The 23709-nt window shown below is 33.3% G+C and overlaps 1 protein-coding gene across 1 annotated transcript in view; it reads right to left on the reverse strand.

Annotated features, from left to right (window-relative positions):
• Positions 1 to 7778, reverse strand: part of LOC106478399 (pancreatic triacylglycerol lipase-like) — a 31988-nt gene extending 24210 nt beyond the window's left edge. The window contains exon 1 of the mRNA XM_013938944.2: positions 7459 to 7778. Coding sequence (XP_013794398.2) covers positions 7459 to 7570 — 112 coding nt within the window. The 5' untranslated portion in view covers positions 7571 to 7778. The remainder of the gene's footprint in view (positions 1 to 7458) is intronic.
• Between the last annotated feature and the right edge of the window lie 15931 nt (positions 7779 to 23709).

Raw genomic sequence — 23709 nt, forward strand, 5'->3', positions numbered from 1 at the left:
TAAATGTGTACTAAAATTTTATACAGACGTGGAGTAAACGGTATGTTAAATGTGTACTAAAATTTTATATAGACGTAGAGTAAACGGTATGTTAAATGTGTACTAAATTTTATACAGACGTAGAGTAAACGGTATGTTAAATGTGTACTAAATTTTATACAGACGTAGAGTAAACGGTATGTTAAATGTGTACTAAAATTTTATACAGACGTGGAGTAAAGGGTATGTTAAATGTGTACTAAAATTTTATACAGACGTGGAGTAAACGGTATGTTAAATGTGTACTAAATTTTATACAGACGTGGAGTAAACGGTATGTTAAATGTGTACTAAAATTTTATATAGACGTAGAGTAAACGGTATGTTAAATGTGTACTAAATTTCATACAAATCGAAGAGTGGAATGTATGCTTTTAATTTTTTAAATTTCGTACAATTTTGTGCGTAGATAAAGAAAATCAGACGAAATTTGGCATCACATATCTCAGTTTTAGCTACATGGAATTTCTTTAAATTTGGTATGTGGTATAATCAAACAGAGAGGCAATATAGGTAAAAAATTCATAGATGTAGTACTGAGTTGCAGACAGCTGAGAATCGCAATTCATTGGTTCCTGTAAATAATACACTGTGCGCCACGTGTCTCAAGTTTTTTCTTGTCCGCGCGACACACTAATGTGTGTATTGATACATTTCTATCACAATTATTACTTAGATTATAAATTCGACTGGAATACAGAAATGGATTGAACAGCCTAGTTTTTTAGTTTTTAAAGGTTTTTCGTATTTAGTTCATTATATTTAACTTGCAGGGTAGATATTATTATGATTATTTATTTTATTTTATTTTTGCCTTGAAGTAGATAAAAGATGGGGAGTTCCAAAGGATTCGGCCTAGGAGCCTCTGTATTCCCCACACTATATATATATATATATTAATGTGTTTGTGATTCGTTTCTGTGTGCGAGTGAGTTAAAAGAGTTGTTTTTTTTAAGCCTGTTGGAATATGAAAGAATGAAAATTGTAAAGACGAGGGTTATGAAATATAACAATATTCAACACTTCAATGACAGAGTGGGATCTATATTAATATACTCCAACTAATCTTACGTTTATGCTAATTTTCAGACTTTATGGCGATATTCGAACTTGTGTTTTCATAAGGTTTTGAATTTAGATCAATGTTTGAAAGTAATTTATTGTTGTCTAAACAAAAACCTTTGGGGTTTTGTTATTCACACCAAAGATCGACCTAGTAATTAAGAGATTAAACATATCTTGCATGATAAAATAGCCTTGAAAAAATGACAGATTTATTTTATACTAGCATCCTTTTAATACTTATAAATACCGAAAAACATAAGCCTTAACTTTGTATTTCTCTATCATAGATAGTGATAATTTACAACCTTTTAATGAGTGTAACGGATGGCCGTATAGGCTAGTCGTTGGAGCTCGACATTATCACCAGTCACAAAAGATTTGTATTAAATCCAGGTATACAGTCACTAGTCGAGTACACAAGTCATTAATTCGAGGAAGTTTACAGTTAGAATAAAGAATTGACTCTAAGATTCAAATACAACAAAACTTTAATACGTTATATCAAGATACTGGAAGTAGTTTATTTTTACACCTATACAGTGTTTCCTTCGGTTATCCCACTTTTTTTGCCATTAACGCCTTAACGTTTATCGTTTACGTAGTTTGGTTCTGAAACTGAAATTCTGATGCCTTTCGCAAAACAATCTTTACTGTTTTGATTTTCTTTTTTTACTTGAAAAAATATGCAAATAACACAAGTTTCTGAGAAGGTGTCGTAAATATATATGTATAAGGAAAAATTACCGTTTCCGTCTTAGAATATATGCATATACACATACACTTGCGGGTAGAATCCGGGAATTTTTTAAACAAACTTATCTTCTTGATAGCATGTCCCATCTCGCTATTATTGTTTATGGCCACAACCCACGATTTTATTTTATAATTAAACGTGATTTATTAGTGACTCAGACCTATTCTTTTAGCAGGAATGAATGTTGACACCTACGAAACAACAATACAACCATCATGATTAATAAGATACAAAACAATGTATGTTTTAATCATTTCATTAAATCATTATGTTAGCTTTATTTGATTTACTCACGTGCTTTACATGTGGCTGGAGAAGTTCTTGATTTCATAATAGTGATGCCAATTCTTTAAATAATTATTTTCATACATTTTTTGTGTAAATATTTATTTATTTTTCTAAAAAATAGTATATTTTCTTTAATCAAATGAGTTAGCACAAGTTGTGTGCATATAGGAGGCAATTTTCTTTGTTTCTAATACGCTAATATTACTCTAGGAAAAGTCCTTTTTTTTAATAATGAAAGCAAGAATATCGTGGAACTTTGTGCCGGAACATCTATACGATACACGTGTTTTAGTTGAATAAGTATTAACGAACTGGGTACAACAGTTTTATTAAAACAGAAGGATGTAGACTTGTCTTAATTAGCTTTATAAAATAAGAACGTATGTACATTTCCTCGCTTCAATATAATAACGATATTCTTAATCGTATTTATTCAAGTTATATATGCCATTTCGTAATGCGTAACGATACATGTTGTTTAGGCGTCAGTTTCTCTCAAAACACCCTAAATGTCGGTGTATCATAAAGTAAAATCAAGAATTATAATACTTTGTTGGAATATGTTAAACAAATTTCCGTTTTCTGAGACTATAGTCAGTAATGCTAATTGTATAATATTTATCATTTGCAAAATAAAGAAAAGAAGACAATAATTTACTCCAGATTAATCATAATATATTTTGTCAAACGTTTTGCTTCTTCGGGACTTACACTAAACTGATCAATATGTTACGTCTCTTTTCGTTTGTTAATTACTCGTAAGAATTCTTTCCGAAGAACTTCAGCGATACAAGTCCTTTCTCAAATAAAACTAGTTTATTCTTTATCAATTCAACTTTTCAATACACTTAATTTCCACAGTCACTTTAACTTCAACACACGCTATAATTCTCAACGAACGATTCACGCACTTTCCTTACTACCGCGCTTGACTCAATTGTTCGTCTATATCTCTCTGTCTGTTATCCCCGTTCCGATTGATTGTCGGGCTTATATATTAGAATACAGCACATCTAGCAAACACTCGAGCATTCACGAACCTTCGAGATACTCATTACGTGTTACCAGCGTCACGTTACTTCCGCTGACGTAACAAATTTTTGTTTGTTTTGTTTATAATTAAGCACAAAGCTACACAATGGGCTACCTGTGCTCTGCCCACGACGGGTATCGAAACCTGGATTCTAGCGTTGTAAGTCCGCAGACATAATGCTGTGCCATTGGGGGCTAACGTAACAAATAGAACAAGCAAAGTTAGTTTATTAGAAAAAGAACAATGCTAACCACAAAAACATTGTACCTCATTGTTTCCAACTTTTGAAATGTTTGTTACAGAGACATATACACACACACACGTATACACGTACATGGTCATGCAACGTTTCGACCCTATTTATCATCAGGTATGATAAAATAATTATAAAATTAATCAGCAATATTATTGACTGTTTATACATTTAGGAACGAGCTTTAACATTATTCAAATACCTAAATTATTTTAAGTGTCTTTATTAATGATTGAAAATGACTTAAAACTCCATTAATATTGTTGACTATTTACAAAAAATATGAAAGGAGGCGAGGAAATATATATACAGGCATTGAAAAGTCTTTCATTACATTCTGTGAATATAATACTTTACACTGGAAATTTAATAATCACTTTTCAAGGAACTTCCCAAATTTTTCCGAATAAATGATGTTATGCCTAAAATAACTTGATTTTAGAGCATCTTACATTAAATATAAAATCCGTCGTTTACTGATTGTAACAGTTTGCAGTTTAGGTGAATTCACACTACATTTTTTATATATTTCCTTTCTTTTCATTTTCCGTTTTGAGAGTGGTTTGTTTCATTTACTACCTAAAACTGAAAAACTGAGTAAATTAATTAAAGTAGTCTTAGAATACATTGAACAATGAATTGATAGAAGAGTTAGCACATAAAACCACACCTATATAAGGTGTAATGCATGTTAAAAAAAAAGACCAAGAACTCGAGCGCTTTCGAATAGTTGACTATTCTTCTTCAGGAAAATAAAACAACGAAGATACTCAGCTTTTGATTAAATTCATTGTAATCATTATAGGTTAGGTTTAAGTTTCTCGTGTATTGATTTAAAACACTATGTGCTTCTATTCAGTTTGGTAAGTTTGGCTTTGTTAAGTTATAATTCTCATTCACATATACTTAGCTTATTATTTTTTCCTCAACTGATAAAGCTACTTATCAAAGTTTGAAAGTGTGGAGCAACAGAACGCCTTCGTTCTTGCTAAAATAATAAAAAAACATTAATAATGCAAGATATCTTTTATGGCATCGTTTGTTCCTTCTCATCCTGAATGTTTTGTCCACAGTGTTTAATATGAACCTATAACCTAATAAAACTAACTAGCAAGTAATTAACTATTATTTGATTGAAAGCTTTTTTTTTCTTTAATCTCCATTTCAGCTCAGAATGATTTGTTTTTGAATGCGCCCTCTTTTGCCTCTTACATCTCTGCTTACAATAGGAAGCCTATTCTATTTCGGTGTTATTTTAATTCATCATATTCTAGATTTTCTCAGCGTCGGTCCTTCGTTGGTTCAATTCGCTTCAATGACTTGAATAATGATATCTGTTTTGAACGCCGTATTCAGCAAGCTTATTAATCCAATGGCCCCAGTTGTACTGAAATCCATACATACAATATATTTTCAACCTCAGAATATACTTATTACGTTTGATCAGCCCAAATCAAAACTATCTTTCATCTCAAAACAAGTAGACCCTACGGTACAATGTTATTGGCTTCAACTCTGGTCACGGTTAGTTCCAAGTGATCCTAATAATTTGTTTGTAATTAAGCACAAAGCTACACGATGGGCTATCTGTGATCTGCCCACCAAGATTATCGAAACCCAGTTTCTATCAATGTAGTGGGCAGTCCTAAGGCTGCGCCACTGGGTGGTCACTTTTAGATAAAGTATTCCTAAACTAGGTGTAAAACAATATACTGTCATAAACTTAAATACTTTCGCATGAACCTATTTCCGTTTAGGCTCTCCAGCGATGCAGTGGTAAGTCTGAGGGCTTAAGACGCTAAAAACCGGTTTTCGATACCCGTGGTGGGAACAGATAGCCAATTTTGTACATTTGTTTTTACAATAAACTAACAAAATTTTCCGTTAATATCTTATTATCCCATAGTATGTATTTATTATCTACAAAATTCTTAAACCTTTAAAAGTTCTAATTTTGGAACTCTGAAATTAGTTCAGGTCACATGATAAATTGCAGCCTGAGGTGTTACTTTTAATATTTTGACCGGTCAAGGAACTTATCAACTGTTTTTGAAAAAGATATGAAACCGTTCTAACATTAGATTCATCATTTATCACTGAATTTTAGCAGTTTCGAGAATTCCAACCCCTCATCAATAACCATGGGCAAGGACAAATTGAAAGAACAAGACTAGACTTCGTGTAGTGATGTATTGTCTACCATTTCGTGAGATAGCAGCATTTTGTCCTTACTGACCTTGTGGTTGAGAAACCCCTGATATTGGGTGAAAAAACCTTGTCGGCACTGGATATGGCAGATACAGAACGGTTAAAATATTATTGTTATTTTTTGCTTTTACTCATAATTTCTTAGAATGAAGCAGAGATATCTTCCCTTTTCAGTGCTATTTTTCTGATTGGTCATTTACAAAGATAATATGCTTTGTGACGGAAAGTTGGGGCGCTTTACGAGAGATTCATCCTGATCTTTAAGGGGAAAAACATTCGTTTCTGTACTGAAGGAAGACTCACTTGTAGAAGTTATGTTAACCTGTGATGACCGCTTGTTTAATTAAAATTAACCCATTATCTTATCAAATTATTTTATTTTTGCTGAAGCTCAGACGATCGACTGCGCACTTCTCAAATTATTTTTTTCCCTTTAATCCAGAAAGCAAAGTATTTAGTTTCAGGTTGTGACGATTATATATCAATCGTTGTCATGGTTAGTATAGTAGCCTATACGATCACCTAAGTCTAATTATTAATTGGTGATGTTCTTATTAATTAGATACTAATTACCAACTAGTTTTTATTCACCCTAACTACTACATGTTAGATTCAAGAACCTCTTGGTTTGCTGAAGTCAGGTAACTATGTGCAGTTGTATCCGTATATTAACGCAAACAAAGAATGCTGGAAATACAAATTAGAAGTACATAAACATGTCTGATATTATTGTCAGTTATATGTAAACACAACATTATAAGCTGTTAGAATTATGAATGCAACTAAACTTAAGTTGATTTAAGTTCAAATACTGATGATAAAAAGCACAACGTGACAAATAGCGAGAGGTTTGATGACATAACTCGCTTACAAAATAACTGACTTTTTAAGGATCTATTTAGTTGATTTCATGAAATTATTATCTATAGGTACTGCTGGTTACCACAAATTATTTCTATTGTAACCGAATCACTTTAGAAAAGATGTTGAAAACAAATTATTATATATATGTTTAAACAAATGCGGTCTTCAATAGAAGGCAAACCGTCATAACTACTAAGTCTAAAATAGTCAGCATTTATTGCATAAAATAATTCAACTAAACATATATATATATATGTGTGTGTGTGTGTGTGTGTGTAAGTAAGAAAAATGCAACAGTGAGAAAATAAAGACTTTAGACTGTTGGAGATAAATCAACTTTAAAACCTGTGGTTGTATTTTATTTTCTTGGCGATGTTTCGAGCAAACGTTCTTTTTCTAATATAACCTTATTTTTCCTTCATCCCAGACATATACACCGTGTTCGTGCACCAAAATCAAAGCTAAATTTCTTTATAAAATTTGGATTCAAGTATGCTTGTCTCTTCATCCAAAAATTTACACGCCATGGATTTTCTTGTTGTCGGAAAAACAAATGTTTCGATAAAATATGATCAACCTAAAGGATTTCCAGGAAATCAAGAACACCTCAGTAAAACACAGCTAAGATACTGTATATTGTAACGTTGAAAGCAGAAACTAGGTTCTTAGTCTTTCAATGCATTAATAATAAAGTGACATGAAATCTTGTTACAATACTTTTACACATATTACACACTTTACCAAACGTAACGTACTGTATAACAATGCATGTCCGAACTTGACCTACAGGTGTATTATTTACGTTTTAACAGGTATAACTTATAATAATAAACGAGTTACACGCACCAGATTGTACCAAAGCCTTGTAGGTAAAAGGAAATTCCTGACTTTATGAATACAGGGCATGCGCTACGGTATCATCGTATATTGATCCTCGTAAAAAATGGCACTTACCGTCTTCTTCAGTTGAGTCTGTCCTGTCTTTTTCTCGCAGTTGGCCGGTAATTTGCTTTCCACCTGACATTAGAATCAGCATGACTATACAACACAAAACTTTTAAATCCATTTTTTTTAAATGCAGATAGTTCTTAGTCTTTTATATGAAGATATATCGTTTAACAAACGACTTATATGCTAAATTAACCAATATAAAATTTGCCTTTCTTATTGCCAAGTTCATACGTGACTAAGAGACAGACTTTTTTATCTGTGTATAGGATACCGAATATAGCCAATTGTTGTTGTAGGAACATGCAAAGCACACCCAAACGGTCCTTAAACTTCAAATTCAGAAAGCTAAAAAGACATGAACTTGTTGCGCATGCGTCGTCAATTACTCTCTAGAAAACAATACGAGAACTACTCGACCCTAGAGGGCGTGGTTTATTCAGAACTTCTTAAAGTTCTTTTAACAAGGCTTGTGAGCAATGTGTTAAAGCTCACATGATCCATGAAGACACCAGGCATTGCCCCACAACCTATAGGACACACTGAAAACATGACGTCATGCTGCTATGCTTCTAATAACTTCCGGTTTATTGCCCTTGACCGATCCTTGCTTGTATAAACAACTTATGTCTTTGTTTTTGCCACACAACAATAAATCCGCGAAGAAAGTTACAATAAGGCCATATGACAAACAAATATTTGTAAAATACTACACATAGATGGGAAATCTGTTCATGAAATATTGTTTATTTAACAACAGAATGTGTGTTCGTAAGAAACACGTTTTTGAACTTAATCAATTTATACTTATTGTGATTTAGATAAATACAACAGAGAGAAAGTCTTATTGAAGTATCACTAATCAAATGTACGGATATTTTCAACAACGTATTTATACAGTAATAGTTTATCCTTACACTTCTATGTAGCTAGATAAACAATTCTCCTGGTTTATTTTTAGATAACAACAGCAAGAATAAATGCTGTTTTAGTATTTCGTTATTTATATGAAATCTGATAAACTTTGGAAATATTGTAGGAGAATACCCATTCTTCATAGTGGTGCAAAATTCCAGTCACACACGTAGTTAACATCAAACTTTTCAAGGATAAAACTAAGGTTAAATAGTGTGCCCCTTTATGTAGTGGGGAGCATATATATGTGTGCCCATGACAGCGAAAAAGCTTAGTTTTCTTTTAAAAACACGAGTTAACCAAGCTAAGTTTGTTTGTAGTTAAGCACATAGCTACAGAACGGGCTATCCGTACTGTGCTCACCGTGGATGTCGAAACCCAGTTTTTAGCATTATAAGCCTTCATACTTACCGTTGTGCCATCAGATAAGAGCTTCCAGTTATGCATTTTAGTTTTGAAATGGCGAGATTTCAAAGTTAAGTAGTTTGTTTAAATAATTAATCGATAAGTTTTATCATTCTTTAGTTCAAAAAATTTTAGAGATGCATTACAGCACAATAGTTAATGTAAATCGTCAGTACGTCATGCACTAAACATACAGACAAGCCATGTATATTTTAAACCATTCAGTTTTCATCCATTGGTTAGTACATAATTACAAAATAATTATTTGATGACATCTTTTAACTCTTGATAGAACAGACTGACTTTATTGTGGTTGCATTTCATCACCCCGGAAGTGAAAAACTGTTGCCACATTATAACTTTACAAACCTGGAAGCATTTGTGTTGTGTGTTATACGTCATTATCACAAACGCGAGGTCACGGACAGTTGTACAATTGAAAACCCGATTTACAAGGTTGCGCTTTTATTCATACACTTAAATCTCTTAAACCCAAATATAGGCTCCCTAATAATTATTTCTTTCAAATTAAATATTCACAGAAAAGAAAGAGGGAGCTAACCTCTAATTACTGATCTTTTTTTTGGGGGAGGGAGGTAAGGGCACACTTTGTACTTCCACAGTTTTAAATAACAAACTTCTGAAGTTTACTTATTCTAGAACTTAAAAAAATATCATTTTTCTTAAATAACACAGTTTTCAGTACGTTAAGACTGGTAAGTTGATTTTACAGTCTATACCTAACAGTACGATAACGTAAAGGTGGTCTTAGCTCACAGTCACTTGATCTCAACAAAATTTAGAGGTGATTGAAGGCTTTGATAATCTGGCTAGTAAATATTTTTTAAACTTCTTTTGAAAAGTTTTCTTATTAAGCTATTTCATTCCACATCAATATTACCAGACGGTCAAGTATTGCCACTGTTAAATTAGTTTAAGCCAAGCAATGGCGCTGCTACTCATTTTTTCAAATTTATGTCTTGTATGCGCTCAAGGCCAAAACTTGCATATACAACCATGAACTTAATGGACCTATAAACTGAGACACACATGTAATAGTTATATATATATATACATTAACCAAACAAAAACCGTTCCTTATCTCGATGCATTTCATTGGTTGACAACACTCTGTTGCTTAACGCTTGCTATTTTCTATCATGCAAAGGTTAATTTTTGTCAGCTTGTCTACTACCACTTGCATTGCAATTGGTAAAAGACATCAAGCATGCACAGTGAGACAGTTATGACTTTTGTAAATTCGTTTTTCGTTTCTGTTAGTAATAATCATTAATCGCATTCAGGCTTAAAAACAGAAGCAATAAATTTTCTACTGATACTTTATGTTACATAAGCAGAAATGGGTTACTGCAAAACATATCCCTCAGGATATTTACATGTGCATGTGTAGAAACAAGATAATTATACACATGGCCTTTTTTTTTTGGTGATATTTATCACGCTCTCCTTCATCACCAGTGCAAGTTTTCAAAAGTATAACAGTATAACTCCGAACTAAAAAGAAATTTACAAATTAATAAAGTCAGTTCTGTATAATACACTGACTAGAAGTGATTAATGTCATAAATAAACACACTCAAAACCTATAATGTTTAGAATACAATAAATCATTATTTGGAAACGTTGTTAATAATATTTTCGGTCGTAATACCAATAATACCGCATGTGGTTCGTCCAGCTTAGAAGATTTAAATCAATCCTAAATCCATACGCTAAGTTAATAATGCAAGATGACCTTCATAAATGTTAAACATAATTTTGAACGATAAAAAGGCATTAAATGTTTTAACGCCTTAGAAAGATGAAAAGGCATCTCAAGACCTGAAAATTCATAAGGAAGAAAAGATAACGCTAGAGGTCATGTTTAGAATGCATGATATAAAATGAGACTTTCAGAGCACATATTTATAGATAACTTACGATCCATTAAATCTAATTTCTAACCCTTAGCATTACATACACTTCTGTAATATATATATTGTGTTTTGAACTAATAATATAATTTTTAGATATTAAGTGAAATTAGAGACAAACTGACAGAATATAGCCTCCAGAAAAGTCTTTTGTTTTACCTACAGACTGAACATGGTAAGCGACTGGTCTCAGTTTATATGTAGCCTTGTAGGTGGCCATACTGAAATCTTATCCCTGTTAAACTATAAGATAACGTGAAATGGCAAACTAAGCCGAGTTCATGGAGGACTGAGAAGAAGATGCCATTGTACCACGGAGTACCAAGTGAGTTGCAAAGGTATGGTAAGATTCATGAAGTAATTCGCGAGACCTCTCAAAACAGCAAAATCTCTTAGAGAGCAAGGAGAGTCAAAATTTATGTGACTACTACAATCCCTGATTTTATGTATGTAGCCCAATTTAGGGTAACGGTCAATTACCCTGGAATGAAAAGGTTATGCGCCCGGTGTAAGCAAGAGGGTCACTTCGCGGCAGATTTCAAAGAAGAGCTATGCAATAGGTGCAACGAAACTGGTCATAAGTCAGATGGATGTACAAAAGGATGTCAAAAATGCGGAGAAGGACATCATTTCGAAGATGCATTATTAAAATGTTCGCCTCAGGTTTATCCTCTAAAGCAGAAGAAGAAGGAATAGAACTTAAAAGTGATGTGAGTGAAGATAGCTTGAACTGAGAGGTAAGTAAAGTAAAGTAAAACAAGTAATTCAAGGAAAACAAGAATAAATCATTAGTATCAGAGCTCAAAAATAACGAGGGTAAAATAGTAAGCGATAAAACAAACTTACAAAAAGTTGTAGTAGGTTATTATAAAGACTGTATAGTAGAGAATCGGACGAGGGACTCTGTAACTACACATCTCCCTTCTGAGGTAGAACACAATTCACGTCCCTTAACAATACATGAAGATAAAATAGCAATAGACAGACTTGGTTTGAAAAAATCACCTGGACCGGATGGACTTCCGCTCGAGTTATTTGAAAAATTCTGGCCCATCACAGGTGGAAAATTTGTGACCATGTTGAATAATTGCTTAAATAATGACACGCTTCCCCTAACTTTAGTAGACTGAATAATCAGCTTACTGTGTAATAAAGAGTCTTCTAATCTAATAACAGATTATAGACCGCTTACACTTAGTAATGTTCATTATAAAATCTTCACAAAGTGTATAAAAATTAGAATAACCAGTGTACTAGAAAAATTAATAAAATCCTTGCAAACTGCAGGCGTTTCCGGACGCAATATCCTTTTTAATGGAAATATGCTAAGAGATATTATACATCTAAGTAATAGCAGAGGCTCTCCTGCGTGTGTAATATTACTAGGTCAGGAAAAAGTCTTCGATAGAACGGATCCCAACTGCATGCTATATGTCTTAAAAGTATGGATTAAGTTGATTTATAGTTGTATCAAAGCAAAAGTAAATATTAATGATCACTTAACAAATAGTTTCAAAGTAGAGTCTGGCGTAAGACAGGGGTGTCCCCTCTCTCCTGTTTTATATGTACTTGTGATTGAATGTTTTCTTGCTAGAGTTAACGCAGATACTGAAGTAACACACGTTGATGACGTAACCCTAGCTCTGACCACAGAGGGATCTATAAACATCTTAAACGCTACTGCAGTGCTAATGTTTCTAAATTATATAATAGTTTCTGGTTAGGCAGATGGAGAGTGAGAATCAACTTCCCAGCTAACCTAAACTGGACAAAAAAAAAACCCGTTTAGATTTTAGGTATCTGGTTTGGTCCTTTTGATTCATCCAGATACAACTGGAAACTTAAAATTAAAGATGCGGAAGATCAGATAAAAAAGTGGAAAGCAATTGAATTAAGAGTACAAGCCATAAAGCAAATAGTATACTCTAAACTAATCTACCTGGGGCGCGGATAAGGAAGAAGTTAAAATAATAAATCAGATAACTATATTCCTGGAATTATAAGGCAGAACGCCTTTCCAGAGACTGATAAGTCTACCAGTTATTTAAGGAGGCCTAGACCTCCCAATTTCAATAGATACCTAATAACAACAGTAATAGAACAAACATGTAAAATTATGGAGTCGAAACACAATTGTGCACTGTTTTATAACTATACAGTTGGGTTCAGCTTCAGCCTATTCATTAAAACTTTAAAACCGCAAGCACTGAGAGCTGATAGACCACCCAGTTATGTATGTTTCTTCTCAGAAAGTGCTAAAAGACTAAAAAGAGAAAACACAGAGTTAAAGTTCTACAGTATACACCATAACATTAAGGAAAACATATGAATCAGAACAAAAATAAAAAGATAGTATCCAAATATTTTATGAAAAACAGCTCGGCAAACCACAGGTAACAGGAAAATAGAATCAAAGAGAAGAGACCCCCACTTACAAAATAGCATGTGGCATAATAAACATCAGGGAAAGATTACAGAAGTTTAAAATATCAAAAACAAGTAAATGTCTGTATTGCTAGCACACAGAAACAGCTAAACATGCTTTCTATGTCTGCGCATACATTAATGTTTACTGGAGAAAGATCTGGTATGTGTTGAAAGTCGGTACTGTTAGTTACACTCCCCTATCTCTATATAATACTCATAAACTTACTTTCCTCTCTTTGTTAAATGAACTTCTGGGTCACAAGATGTACGAAGACACAGTGTTCCGGTGGTGAAGAAGATAATCAACAGAAGCGGAATACAAGAAGAGATGGGCCCCAGAAAAGTCGCGAATTTTTCAACAGAAAAGCGGTTTCCTGAACCTGACCTTTTAACATCAAATGAGTTCACAAGCAAGCAAACATCATTATCTTCAAGTGGTTGGCGGGAGAGAGAGGACCACGGCGGACAGGCCGACGCTGGAGACAAAGATCTGGCTAGGTGGTGGAGTTTGTTTGCTGGAACAAATGGCTCAGGAACCGTAAAATCAGTGACTTTGACTGTTTACCACAAGTTTTGTAATGTGTTTAGGATAAGTGTTAATCTCCTTTTTTTTTTCTGTCCAAGAAAGGTTTACAACAGATCAGGAAAACGCAACAGAAGAAAGTTAAACAGATGAGCATATTTCTAGGTAAGTATTTTTATTATTATTCTCATTTGAAATATTTCTGAAGAAAATACTGTGGCTAAGGAGTAAGTAAGGAGGATAAATGCTTTACTCTCTTCACATAATAAGGATTTAGGCTAATTAGTGTGTTGACTGAACTGGAGGACTGGCGACTGGCTTCACGAGATGGAGTCTGGAGGCCCAGTTCTAGAGTTCGGAGAGAAATCCTTGAAAGTAACTATGCGGGATCCGACACCTCTAGGGATCACTCGGTGTTTAGATTCCTAGTATGGCAGATTGTTAGTTTGAGACTTTTCTGTGCCTTTTGGATCTGGAGGCACGGTGGAGTGTCCTTGGCAGTTGGCTGTTCGGGGGTGGGATTTTCTAGGGACCGAGGAGGCCTCATGTACTTACATATCTCTGATAAAGAGTGTGTACTGTTGCTTGGGGTCGATTTGGGCTCGGATTTGTCATTCTCGGTATGGTTGATTGATATTTCACTGTGTATCTTGGTGCTGCAAGTACAGTGGTGAGTCCTTAAAGTATTACTATGGTAAGGAAGCTAGCTCTCTGTGTGAGGGGAAACCTCCAGTGCTCACATATTCTTGTTCCTGTCCCTTGTTTTGGCTTACAGGGCTGGAACACTCAAAAGAGCATGTGTCGCGAGCATGACTTGTACCTAACTTTGGGTACTATGACCTGACATGGTTTACACCCTGGATGAATAATCCAATGTTTCTCAGTATGGGTAATGTTTTGAACTCTAGATATAAGTCGAGAGTTGTCAGTCGCCATGTACCGACAGTGAAGTAAGCACTTAAAGTTAACATTTTTTTGTGTCATTGGCATATGTATTAGCTTACAAAGTAAAGTTCTTAAACTTTATTATTTGTCACAACACAAAGTACTGGAGTGTCGCTACATCCCCAGAATCTAAAGTGCTAAGAGACAAAATCTGTGGAAAGATGACGAGTTAAGTAGGTTAAATGTAGGAAAATGTTAGGAAGGAATAAGTAAATCGTGTTGCCCAGAGAAACACGAACATTATAACTGGTTATTATGAAGAAATTGTAGCCCTATCGACCGTAGTCATATTGTTAAAAGAAGGTTTCATTACACGAACATCAGTTAATAGGCTGGTTAATAGGATAAAATTGTCAGTTAACTCTAGCGACCGGAGTTACATATGTTGTTAGACGATGTCATTACACGAACATTGGTTAGTAGGCTAGTTATTAGGAGGAAATTAGCAGTTAAACCTGTCGACCGTAGTTATTCATGTAGTTAGAAGGTGTCATTAGTAGGCTGGTTAATAATAGGTTATTAAGGACTAAATTAACAGTTAATTAACAGATAAACGTTTCGACCGTAGTTATTCTTGTAGTTAGAAGGTGTCATTAGTAGGCTGGTTAATAATAGGTTATTAAGGACTAAATTAACAGTTAATTCTGTCAACCGTAGTTATTCATGTAGTTAGAAGGTATCATTAGTAGGCTGGTTAATAATAGGTTATTAAGGACTAAATTAACAGTTAATTCTGTCGACCGTAGTTATTCATGTAGTTAGAAGGTATCATTAGTAGGCTGGTTAATAATAGGTTATTAAGGACTAAATTAACAGTTAATTAACAGATAAACGTTTCGACCGTAGTTATTCATGTAGTTAGAAGGTGTCATTACACGAACGTTGTTAGTAGGCTGGTTAATAATAGGTTATTAAGGACTAAATTAACAGTTAATTCTGTCGACCATATTGTTACAAAAACTGGTAAAATTATTGCGAATTCTTTCGATAAGAGATAACTTAGATTAAAATATCTGATAGTTTCATATGATATATATAAAGGCAAGAAAGTATATGTATATATATATATATATACACACACGTATATATATATAATCATGTCACATTTGAAGGCTCTTACTAGTGAATTTTAAACATTTTTGAAGAAGTAGCGTGTTGGAAAGGTGTTTCATGAGTTTACCATCAAGCCACACCCATTTAATGTGTTCAACAACGCAATCTGCAGTAAATCCCATTGTGTGTTCATGTTACTCTCGGATATAGTGATTTGGCAAGAACAGCAACAGCAGAAAATGTAGAAGTACACCTGAATTTCTGACTGACTTGGGGGAGGAAGAAAGAAACCAAACAAAATATAAAACAAAATGAAAATATATCTTTATTTACAAGAATTGATGAGTACACAATAATGTTTGTGAGTTGAATATTTTAATTCCAAGAGTAGTCATTTGTAAATAGTGCTAATTAGGGATCCTATCCAAGTTTAAATAAATGTCCTATTTTGGAAAACAAATCAACGATTTAGTCAGTAGAAACTCTTCCTTTCATAGCTGGTAATTTATAACTACCGTTCCATATCGTAATTTAAAGAAATAGGTATACTTTGTCTTGATAAAAAATTAATAATAATTTCTAGAATATATTTATAATATTTTTCTTCTGTATTCGAGAGATTGCAAGTAAAGTTAATTTAGTATTCAAACTGATTAAAGTTAAGCATTTGTTACCAGAACTTTTCCTTAGGTAAATAAAATCTTAAGTCAGTGGAGAAAGGCTAAGTAAATGCAAATGAATGCGTTAGAGTTGCAGGAATCGTTTGAGACAATGCATAAAGTTCCCATTTATTTTAGTGGAGACCATTATTAAGTGTTGTAGATGAAAAAAGAGGTCGTAGTTTGACAGGATAATCGTGAAAATGAATCCAATTTTCTTTGTTTGTTTTTCAGATAGCTTGTAAATGTGTTTCCTTCTTATGAAATTTGGTCTGCAATCACTGTTTCAACAACACCAACAAAAACTTTAGAGTTAGTCAGCAAAAATAATATCACTGAATGCAAATACGTCCTTAAAATGTAAGAAAAAAAAATTTAGTTCTCGAAAATCCTCTCTAGGAATTTTCTAGTATCATATAAACAATGTTTCTTTCTCCTTGCTCTTACACTTGTTTTTTTACTTGTAAATAACGTACATTTTACATTTTTGCTATTTGTTTCCTACCTGCTTCTGTAGAAAACAAAACATACAAACAAGTGTCAATTCAGATTTTATCAAAAAATTCACGTGGCCTTTGTTTTAAGTAGGTGCGTAAGATTTCCTTATAATTAGAAACGCTTCTTCAGTTCAGCCTCTACATAATTAATACGTTTTTGTTTTTACAACACCGTGGATATTAGTCAATGAGGATATCAAAAGACGCTACTCAAGATAAGACCTGTTCTAGGCATTGTGTTGAAACATTATTTGAAAACATGTAATAACCAAAACCCATTACTCAAAACAAGTTCTGTTTGTGTCAGTCCAAGTACTTTGTTGAAAATTCGTGTTATGTCACTACATGTGACTTGCAAAAGGAATCTTCATTTCTTATTTATTCGATGAAATCACATCAACATTTCGTTTTTGACATTTTTGTTTTTCAAAAACTTGAAATCATTTCAGAACATCTTGTAAGTGAGTACTTAAGACTACACTGAGTGGTCACAAGTAAATAGACACCTCATTTTTTTGTCATTTAACTGATTTATGCTAACTAATTTGTGTTCACAGAGCACTATATAAATGCAAATGGTCCGCACACTGATTATCTTGTGCTACAACATGCCTAGAACTCAAGGTTCTCTCGAGTTGCCAGATTTTATTAGAGGAAGGATAGTTGGTCAAGCAGATGGTGGAAAAGTCAGCGGCAAATTTCGTATAATTTGGGAATCCCGCTTTCGACAGTCAACAGAATCGTCGTGCATTTCAGGAAACACGGCAAGGAAACAACTGACCATGTACAAAAAGCTAATTAAAAAGACAAGGTTATTTCATCTTACCTGAGTCAATCAAATGACTTTCTGTTTGATATTGGTAGTGAATTTCACTTATTAAGAAAATATTAGAGCTTCAGCTAACAGTAAACCTCCAAAAGGTGCATTTAAACTTAGGATGAATGTCTTAAGAAACAAAACAGTATTTGGAAGCTATATAACAGCGTTAGTACAAATCACTGTGAACATAACTTCCTTAAAAAAACAAAAAAAACTGTAAGTTTAATAAAGTTGGAAAATATTTTTAGCACATAAATGTTGTCTATATACAGCATGATATTAATAGTTCATGATTTATTTGTTTAGCGCAAAGCTACACAACGGCGCTCTGTCCACTGTGGGGATACGAACCCCAAAACCCAAATTTTAGCGTTCTAAATACACGAACTTGTTTGTTTGTTTTAGAGCAAAGCCATATTGAGTTTTTCTGTATCACAGTTAGACAGCAAAGAGTTTGAGAAGAAACAGCTATGTTTAAATATACCAATATGTTTATAAAAAACAAATAAATAAACACTTCAAAGAGATCTATTGTATCATTTCAACTCAATTATCACAACCCTTACATGTCTAGATCACCAAATCAAAGGAACTTCCGACCTATAGAGTTTAATCTATCAAACAATTCTGAATTTGCCATTTAACCCTGATGAAGGAGACTTCACTTTCCAAAAGCGCTCGGGTTGTTGAGTTTCTGTTATTGCTGTTGATCTGCCTTTGAATACCCCGAGAAACAGTTCTCAATCATGCAAAAATGTATATAAGAAAAATACATTAAACACAAAAAGGGTATCGCCGAATATCTCTTTAAAGTGTTTTTTTTATTTAATTGAGACCCATAAAAACATAAACTAACAGACATAAATCTTAAATTTAAATTTGCTAATACCCTAAATTCCACACATTTAATTAAACAGATAATTCTGGAACTGTTAACACGTAAGAAAAATAATGTTTGTATGTTTCATAATAGTTTTAAAAGTCCGTGGAAATATCGTAACTCTTTTACACGTCATTACATGACGCTATATGATTAGCTAATATTTGCTTTGAAACAATTCTGTTTATACATAACCAAACCCATTTAATTGTCCTTTTTTACATTGTTAGTTTTTCAGTGAGCTGTGTAATAGCTATAACATCATTATATGAAATTGTGGTGACACTAAACAGCAATAAATGTCCATAAATACAGCGTATTTTAACCTGCGCTCTTTCAAGACGTCGCGTATCGACGACAAGTGGAACTAATAGTTAAGAAGTTACCCTAAACACCGCGTGCTGATTAGCTGACTCAGGGGGACGGGAGTAAATACGATGACGTCATAGTTCCACGACGTGGCACCAGGAGGCACAGCTGTCTTAGAGAGGGGTGATATCATAGTTCGATATAAGAGGGTCTGTTACTATAGGCGAATATTTTTACTGAGGTTCTATAGGCGGACGGTGTTTCTATAGGTAGATGATCTTACTAGGCGTATTGTGTGTATTTTACAAAAATGGATAGTATTTCTGTAAGCGGATAATGTTACTATGGTTCCGTAGAATGATTACAGATTGCAACTTATGTTTATAGTTTTCATTTATATATCTAATTGTATTAAATGTATTTTACAAAGGTGGATATTGTTTCTATCGGTGGACAATGTTACTATACTTCCATAAGAATACATACAGATTACAAATCCTCTCACCATATGTTTATAGTTTTCATTTATATTTTTAATTACATACGTTTTACAAAGGTTGATGTTTTTTATGGGTGGAATATGTTACTAAGGGCAATGTTTCTATAGATGGATTGTGTTTGTATGGGCTGATGGTGTTTCTATAAACGGATAGTTCAATAGGATGATGATCTCATAGTAGGGTGTCATCAACATTGTAGTCTAGATATAATTATTTGTCCTAAACGTTACTAGTAAAACCATTATTTTACTGATACAACTGTTATAGCATAGCGCATTACATATGTCAATTTTTATCGTACATACTGTTTTAATTTATTCATTGTGAATGGAAAACAGATTCCTGCTTGACCTTTACAACCCAGTTTTGATGATGAATTGTATATATGAAGCTATGAAACATTATTTAATAGAACAGGAAAGGAAAACAGTTTCAGATTAAGGAATTGATATATGTTATGACGAATACTCGAGAGATACATACTCTTTGCCCTTGATCTGACACCCAATCTTTCTGCTGTAGATTCACACTTTAGCTTGGTGAAACAGGGAAATTTATGATTTGAAGTATGTTTTGATATTGCCTTACCCAACACTATAAATTTTTTGCATATGCATAATCCCAGTCAATTTTAGAAACTGATCAGTCTAGAAACATCTTAAATGATATCTAAGAAGCTATGAACACTCTAGAAATTAATTGATACTCACACGAGATTTGTGTGCGTGAAAGAAGCTTGGAGGTGTGTTTGCCAGTGATCAACTACCTGATCATGCAGAAAATAACTGTACATCACCAGTTTGGATCCAAGTCATAACCCTGGTAGCCACTGGGTCTGTATTTACTTTGGTTATGATGAGAAAGGGTAATATTTCGATCCATTAGGACTACTTCCACATGGTCTCAAGATAAGAATATTCATGAGGAAGAACTGTCGAATGTGGGCTTTCAACAAACAATTACTGCAAGGATCAAATTTGTCTGTGCGTGGACAATATTGTATATATTATACTTGTTATTTTTGTTAACATGTGTAGAAATGAAAACTGTTATCTAAATTTGAATCTCACAAAGATATTAATGATATGTTTGTTCATAATTTTGTTGCGAAACGTTTTCATATAAATACACCTTTAACATATATGCCTTTTTATGTAGATCCGATTGCAAAATCTTTATTGTGAGAAAATAAGTGTCAAAATGAAATATTTTGTCAAGAAGTCCGTTATTGTTATGCTAACCCAGTATAAAATCAAAATGAGTTTTATATGTAATCAAATATAGACATTAATGACATGTTGAGACAGATTGATTTGAATCACCCTCTGGTGGTTTGCTTGCAAAGTATCTGCATACTCATTATACCAAGATGGGACCTTTCTGTTCTTTCTTTCAATATGCCTAGTAAGATCATCCGCCTACAGAACCTAGCTAACACCATCTGCCTAGTAACAGTTGTAATTTGTTTGTAATTAAGCACAAAGCTACACAATGGGCTATCTGTGCTCTGCCCACCACGGGTATCGAAACCCGGATTCTAGCGTTGTAAGTCCACAGACATACTGCTGTGCCACTGGGAGGGGGGGGGGCGACAAGTAACAGACCTTTTGGTGTTGAACTATGATATCACCCTTTCCCTCTGCTCTTTGGTGCCATTTCATGGAACTATGGTATTACTGTGTTTGTCACTCCTTGGTGGTTCACTCATGAACTATCTGCATGTGCCACTTCATTGAACTATGACCTCTAGTAAAACGCCTTCTGGTTCCACTTCGTGGAACTACGACATCATCGTATTTACCACCTCCCCTCTGAGGCAGCTAATCAATGTGTCATGTCTAGGGTATCCCCTAACTACAAATGTATCAGTCCAAAATTTTGTATACATGCGTCTGATGTAACTAGTAATTACAGCTAAGGTGTAGTTTTAACCAGTATATTCACTGTTTAATATTTAGATAGAAAAAAAATGTTTTCATTCACAACATACTGAAAATAATTATGATCTTTAAGTGTTACTGCTCCCCCTTCCCCAAAGGTTCATTAGTAAGTCAGAAGCTTTATAACACTAAATTTCGAATTTCGTTACCGCGACAGCCCACTGTGTAGCTTTGTTCTTATGAAAAAAAAATCATTTTACCAAATCATTCAAGCATAATTTTGTAATTATCTCTTTCTAAGATAACAATTTTTAATAAAAGAAAGCTTCTATATAAAATCAACATAATTTCAGTTGAATAAATTCGAAGGAATTACATAAACTGTAATTAAGTAAACAGAATACTTATTCTAGAAGTATAATAAAACACTAAAGAAAATACAAGATAATTTCTCCTGTTATATATATTTTTTAATTTATTATGCCATATATTTAGGTGGATTAACTTGATTATTTTTAAGAATTCCATAAATTTTTGGTTTTATAAAACTTTTCCACATTTAGCCAGTATCTCCAATTAAGTTGCCCAATTTACAGTAGAAATTTTTTGTCTCATCCCTTCAAAATTTGTTTTTTAATCTGTAATCCAAATCTCATTATTCCTTATTTCCATATGCAACAAAACATCAAACCTAATTGAGAAATGATAACTTGCAACTGGATGTTCCTCAATCTCCATTCTATCAACCATTTCTGCATTAGAAGCTGATAACAAATCTAAAACAGCATTGTTCCTAGTAAATTCCCTGAACAGTTTCTAAAAATCTGTCTCTCTCATGACTTGACTCCTGACAATTCACAATCTATATACCTAAGATTACAATCTCCTGTAATTATAACCTCATTAACAGCTGAATTCTTTATTTCACTTTAGAGTTTCTCATTAATGTCATCACTTTCGTCTAGTGGTCTGTAACAAATGCCAACTAACAGCCTTCTTAGACTTATTGTTAACTTCAAATACAAAAATGACTGAGAGGGTGGAAATTCGGGAACATCTGGGTGCAAGTGATCATTGCCCTATTAGGTTCAATGTTTTGCTGCATATGGAGATAAGGAATATTGATATTTTGGTTACAAATTTCAAAAATTTTGAAGGGGTGTGACAAGAGTTATCTGTTGTGAATTGGGCAGCTGAGTTATTTGGAGACACTGATCAGATGTGGAAAATTTTTAAATATTCAATGTAAACCTATTCCTAATAGAAAGAAAAGGGTAGCTACAAGTAAAAAACCAGGTTGGCTCACAAAGAGTTTAAGAAATAAAATTAAAGAAAAGCATCATAATTTTAAGAAATTTAAATTAACTGATGTGACAGAAGATTTAGAAGATCAAGAAAGTTGGTTAAACAGGAAATTAGGACATCAAATAAAGATTTATGAGAAAAAGTTGGCTGAAAATGTAAAAATTAAGAGTAAGGATTTCTTTAAATACATTAAGGGGAAACAAAATGTTAGGATAGGACCCTTGAGGGATGATAAAGTAAGGCTAGTATCTGATGATTATGAGATGGCTGGGTTATTAAATTTCACATTTTCTTTGGTTTTACTAATAACGATTTAAGCAGTATTCCACATCTTGAACAGTTGATAAATGGAAATACGAACAAACAACATGACTACATTAATTCTGAGCTGGTTAAGAAAATTGGAAAGTTTAAAAAATGATAAGGCTCCTGGGTCAGATAATATTTCCCCAAAGATTTTGAAGGAGGTTAAAGATTGGATATGTGAGCTACTTTCTACAAAAGTACTGACACCATTTTACAATGAGGAAATACATCTTTGTAAAGAATAGGGAATGCCAATAGCAGGATAAAACATTGACTTGTACTGATCATATTGCATTTGTGTATTTTATATATTTATCTTAAATTTAATTTTTTTGTTACTTCTGTTTAAGTTTTTAGGTAATGTAACTCCTCTTTTCAAGAAAAGTGATAAAAATGTCTCAGTAATTATAGACCCATTAGTCTTACATCAGTTGTGGAAAGTCTGTTAAAAAATGCTTTGCAAAGTCATTTAACAAAGTTTAGAATTTTATTAGATAGTCAACAAATCTTTTGACATTCTTTGAAAAGGTTACTGCTTATATAGATGAGGGTAAGGGTGTAGATTTGGTGTATCTGGATTTTCAGAAATCATTTGACAAGGTGCCACATAAAAGGCTTGTAAAAAATTAGTCTACAGGTGTGGGGGTTAAGTTAGCAAATTGGATAGAAGAGTGGCTGGATGGAAAAAATAGAGGGTTGTTACAAATGGAGTTCCATCAAACTGGATTAATGTCACAAGTGGGGTACCTCAGGACTCAGTCTTAGGACCTTTGCTCTTTTTGATTTACATCAATGGTACAGCTGAAAGAATGGGCAATAAATTACTTAAATTTGCATATGATATTAAGGTCTTGGGTGTTGCTAGCTTTGAAGAGGATGCTGCTGATTTACAAAAGGAC

The sequence above is a fragment of the Limulus polyphemus genome, unplaced genomic scaffold, assembly GCF_000517525.1.
Source record: "Limulus polyphemus unplaced genomic scaffold, Limulus_polyphemus-2.1.2 Scaffold208, whole genome shotgun sequence".
Taxonomy (NCBI): domain Eukaryota; kingdom Metazoa; phylum Arthropoda; class Merostomata; order Xiphosura; family Limulidae; genus Limulus; species Limulus polyphemus.